The following is a 4,552-nucleotide window of genomic DNA, read 5'->3' as shown; positions in this document are numbered from 1 at the left end:
ATTTTCCCTCACCTTTGTGCGAGGCCCCTGCCCGCCCCCCCCCACCACATGTGGTGCCTCCGGCATCAGCTGCTTCGGTAGGACAGACAGCGTAGGGAGCATCTCGGGGGCGGGGTGGGGTGGGGGGGGAGGACAGCCTGCTAGGGGTTCGGAGCTGGCCGACCACTGGCTTCTCTCCCTCGTGGAAGGCTGGTGGCTTTGGGGCATGCGTGCATGAAAGGGGGTGGCTAGTGTACCTTGAGTTTTAACACCTCTCGAGTTCTGTGTCATCGTGCCTCTTGATAGCACAAAATCACTCTCGGATGTTGTGAATGAACCCAGTACCGTTGAACCGTACACTTAAAAACGGTTAAAACGGTGAGTTTACGTCAAGCGTCTTTTACCGCCGTACAGATTATTTTTCGATTGAGAGGGCCGCTTCAGGGAGAGGCACACGCCCCTCGTGTGGGCGCCGAGGTTCCCGGCCACGAGCTCTGCTTCTCTCCCCTTTTAAACTCCCTCCGTGCGGACTCAGAGGGTGACAGTCAATCCGTGTGTTAAGTATCAGTAAGGCTTTTTTCCCCTTATTTCCAGATGAAAGGCTCAAGAGAGGTCTAGAAGGGTGCGCTCGGCGTCCCCTGGGAGGCTTACCTCTGCCTCTGAGGCTGCCCATTAGGGAGAAGAAAGCAGGTGCTTTCACGGGGGTCCTTGCCAAGAAGCTGGACATCCTTTTTTTTGAGTTTGGCCAGGTCGAGGCTGCTGGCTGTGGGGCAGGGCAGGGTGACACGTGGGGCAGGCCTAAGAACAGTGGGGAGACTGAGCTAGGTGGCCCTGTCCTCTGAGCCTGTCTCCCACGATGGAGCATTGAGATCTCTGGGTAGGGCCAGCGAGAAGCCTCTGAGAGCTCCGCATGGGTGACAGTCAGGTGTTGACCCTCGTAGCTGGTGGCTGATATTCCTAAGCGCCTCTGACAGTGTCCCATGCAGCACTGTGCGCTCCTGGGAAACGGGACGATGCTGTTCCCATAATCTCATCCGTCTGCTTGGTGCTCCGAAGGTGGAATGTCACCCGTACCTCAACCAGAGCAAGCTGCTGAACTTCTGCAAGTCCAAGGACATCGTCCTGGTCGCCTTTGGCGCCCTGGGCTTCGACATCGAGAAGGAGTGGTAATGGGCTCTGTGAGGTCACTCTCACCGTCCATGTGGTACCCACGGGGGTCTTTCCTTAGCTGTCCAGGGGGGCGTGAGAACAGGCACTAGGAATAGTTCATCTTTGTCAGCCCTTCCCCAGCCTGCATCGTAGACACTCAACGAAACATTACCGAATCGTAATATTACTGATTAAAATGCTCGTGGCACCAGAAGCTTTCGCTCCGACGGGTGACAAAGAAAGCCGGAGCCGTGGTCGACACTCGACAGCTGAGTGACGTGAGACAAGTAACTGCTTTCGAACATTTTAGTTCTTTTCTCTCTTCAGGAGGAAGAGAGACACGCAAGCTTTTAGCATTGATGGCAAAGCTGAGAGCTGATTGAAAGCGTTTTTCAGAAGAGCAAATTCTTGTAACGTAGCTGGTTCCTGAGTATGACGGGAGTTATTATTGGGTCTTCGTTTAGACGGCAACTTTGTCGTCTTATTCAGTCTTTTACTGAATTTCTCAGAAATGTTTCAGACGGAAGCGGTCCCCGAGTTTCCCCTTCTGCCTTTTTCTTGCCCTTTGCATTTACCAAAAGAAGCAAAACCAGACCTTGAGACAGCCGGAGGGTAATAAGGAAGATTCTAGAGAATTAGCACTCCCCACCCCCAGCCTGGGCCGGCGGCCCCCACTAGAATGGACGTGCAGCCTCAGACACATCTCCGCCCCCCTCCCAGGGTAATGAAGAACTTCCCGGTTCTCCTGCGGGACCCCGTAATCAAGGCCATCGCCGACAAGCACGGGCGGACCCCGGCCCAGGTGGCGCTGCGGTACCAGCTGCAGCGGGGGCTGGTGGTCTTGGCCAAGAGCTTCAACGAGAAGAGAATGCGGGAGAATCTCCAGGTGCACAGTAGGGCCGTGGGCAGCAGGGGTTGGCAGGGGCCCGCGCGTCCCCTGGGGCGGGCCGTTGGTGTGTCGGGGGCAAAGCGCGTCCCCTTGCACGCTCTGTGCACGCGGAGCGCTGTGTTGAACTCGTCCGCCCTCCCCCTGCTGCAGGGGAGGGGGCGGTGGGGTGGAAAGAGCAGCAAAACAGGGTCCGGCTGAGGTCTCGGGGGCCCTGGTAAGTCATCCCTCGATTCCTTCAGCTGCAAAATGAAGGACTCGGATGAGAGGTAGGCTCAGCTGTTCCTAGGGTTCCTTAGCCACAGCCACCGACCGCGGAATCGCAGCCTCCGCGGTCTGAACGCACAGACTCCCAGGACGTTTGCCTGGGAGGGACCCCCGGGGTCCCGCCCGCCGTCTCGAGAAGCCGCATAAAGCCTCACGCCCATCTGCCCGTCCGTGTCTGGCAGGTGAGACATCGATCTTCTCTCGTTTCTGACAGGTTTTTGATTTCCAGTTGACAGCAGAGGATATGGAAACTCTTGACAGCCTCGATAGGAACGTTCGCTATTATCAGCAAACAGAGTGAGTGAGGGGCTTGTCCCTCTGCAGCCGCGCGGGTGGGGGCGGGAGGAGCTTTGGAACTGCTTTATGGAGTCGAGGAGACTCCCCTGAAAGATAATACTGGTGAACAAATTGCAATTAGATCGCTCTCTGACCTAGAGCTCATTTTTCTTTTTCTTTTCACATCTCATAAGTTCATTGTGTATGACTTTTTTTCTTCAGAAAGAAAAAGAGGTTAAAATATTTAAACCAATGAATTATTTTTTAGATACTGCTGCCCTCCCTGCTTTAATTTTCTGAGGCCTAAGTCTGGACTAGAGATAGGCCTCGCGCGCTCAGCCCCGCCTGGATGGCTGAGAAGCATCTCGAACACCTCGCCAGCCACGGTGTCTGTAGCCCCCCAAGGAGGCTCACAGTAGCCCCGGGTCCTAGACACTTTGTTCTCCTGGCCTCTGTGCTTTGGCCAGCGGGTTACACAGTAAACCCAGTCGTGGACTTTGCCTCCTGATAGCTGTTCCTCACGTGACCTAGGGGCTGCTTCCCGCCACGTCTCGCCTCCATGTCCTACCGCTGTCCCCTCTGACTCCAGCGCAGCCCCAAGGCTGCCCGCTGTCCCTCGCGAAGCCAGGCTCTCTGCTCCCGTCGTCGTCATCGTCACACCATCTGGAAATGCCCAGCGCTGCCTTTCCCTCGGCCTTGACTCATTTTCCTCTTGGTTCATATTCCTAATGAACACGCCATAGAGCTCACTGGCCTTTGGTGTATTTTCCATTTACTACAGAATGTTCGATTTCTAGGGCAGGGTTTTAAAAAAGTGACTCTTTCCTTGAGTAATCAATGAATATTGGTTGAATGAATAACAAAACGGTAGCTGGGAAGAAAGGAGAGAGAGTAGAGGAGCAGGTAGTGATCCTTAATCATTAATATCAGTAATCTTACTTAATAATAATCATTCGGCAAGCTAGCATTTTCTATCTCAAAAATGATTCTGTTGGAGTTTACGCTCCTTGCCAAAAAAGGATCTGTTGGAGTGACTTATATTATAATCACTTATCCATCTCCGGGTCTAATATATAATGTTTCATTCAGTAGAGGCATAGATAAATGATTTCTGAGTGCCTGAAAACATTCAATAGCGGTGACGTTTTTATCACCTTCCTCATCATCACCGTGAGATATTTGTTAACTTTATATATTAAACCAGGTTGGCATTGGCATTTAAAAGAGGCAGAATTCATTTCTGCCCCGTTGGGAGTTTAAAAGACCAACAGAAATAGTGTATCTCCGTAAGCTGCAAAATTAGACTATATCGGTTTATTTTCATGTCGGTGCCCAAGTGCTTGTAAGCGCATCTAGTTTTTACAATGTATTACAGTAAAAACGCCACAGTAACAGGTTCAGTTTGTACTAAGAGAAAATTACATTAATTTTCATACTTAAGTCACTTTAAAAGAAACCCTTGACCCAGCCCAGAAACAGTCACTTGACTGAGACCCCCTCTCTTTCAGCTTCTGCGATGATCCGAATTATCCGTTTTTTGATGAATATTAACGACAGCATCTGTGGGCGCTCCCGTTGTTTATTTCGGTTGATTATTGGAGAACATCGGGAGGATGAGAAGGTATTTGGCTTACTCCATGCCCAGTTGGTCGCAGTACGGCTGGAGTCCCAGGATCAAGAAATAAAAGATTCTAAACCCAGTCTTTTCCCCACAAAGTAAATAAAGATATATTCAATCAACCCCACCGAGCGCTGCTTTGGCTTTCTCGTTCTCTTCTTCTGCTTTTCCCCGCCCGTGTCCCTGGGGTCGAAATGCTGACATCCCGGGACGTGATCCCAGGGGATGCGATCTCTCAGAACAGGTCATCATTTACCGCACTTTCAAATTTTCACAGTCCACTTTTTCACTTGTCTGTAGTTTCCCCTTTTTCTACGAATTTACCACACTATAAAATCTTATCGGACCTTTTAAAGGGATCTGAAACTTAATACAAA

General features: G+C 51.5%; 1 protein-coding gene across 1 annotated transcript in view; it reads left to right on the top strand.

Moving 5' to 3' along the window:
* Nucleotides 1-4,297, top strand: part of LOC102889546 (aldo-keto reductase family 1 member C1 homolog) — an 8,491-nt gene extending 4,194 nt beyond the window's left edge. The window contains exons 6-9 of the mRNA XM_025043468.1: nt 1,036-1,145; nt 1,849-2,014; nt 2,496-2,578; nt 4,066-4,297. Of these exons, the coding sequence (XP_024899236.1) occupies nt 1,036-1,145; nt 1,849-2,014; nt 2,496-2,578; nt 4,066-4,108 (402 nt within the window). The 3' untranslated portion in view covers nt 4,109-4,297. The remainder of the gene's footprint in view (nt 1-1,035; nt 1,146-1,848; nt 2,015-2,495; nt 2,579-4,065) is intronic.
* Nucleotides 4,298-4,552: the final 255 nt, after the last annotated feature.

This window comes from Pteropus alecto, unplaced genomic scaffold (genome assembly GCF_000325575.1).
Source record: "Pteropus alecto unplaced genomic scaffold, ASM32557v1 scaffold11, whole genome shotgun sequence".
NCBI lineage: Eukaryota > Metazoa > Chordata > Mammalia > Chiroptera > Pteropodidae > Pteropus > Pteropus alecto.
Note: the sequence above shows the minus strand (reverse complement) of the source record. Positions and strands in the feature narration are given on the sequence as shown.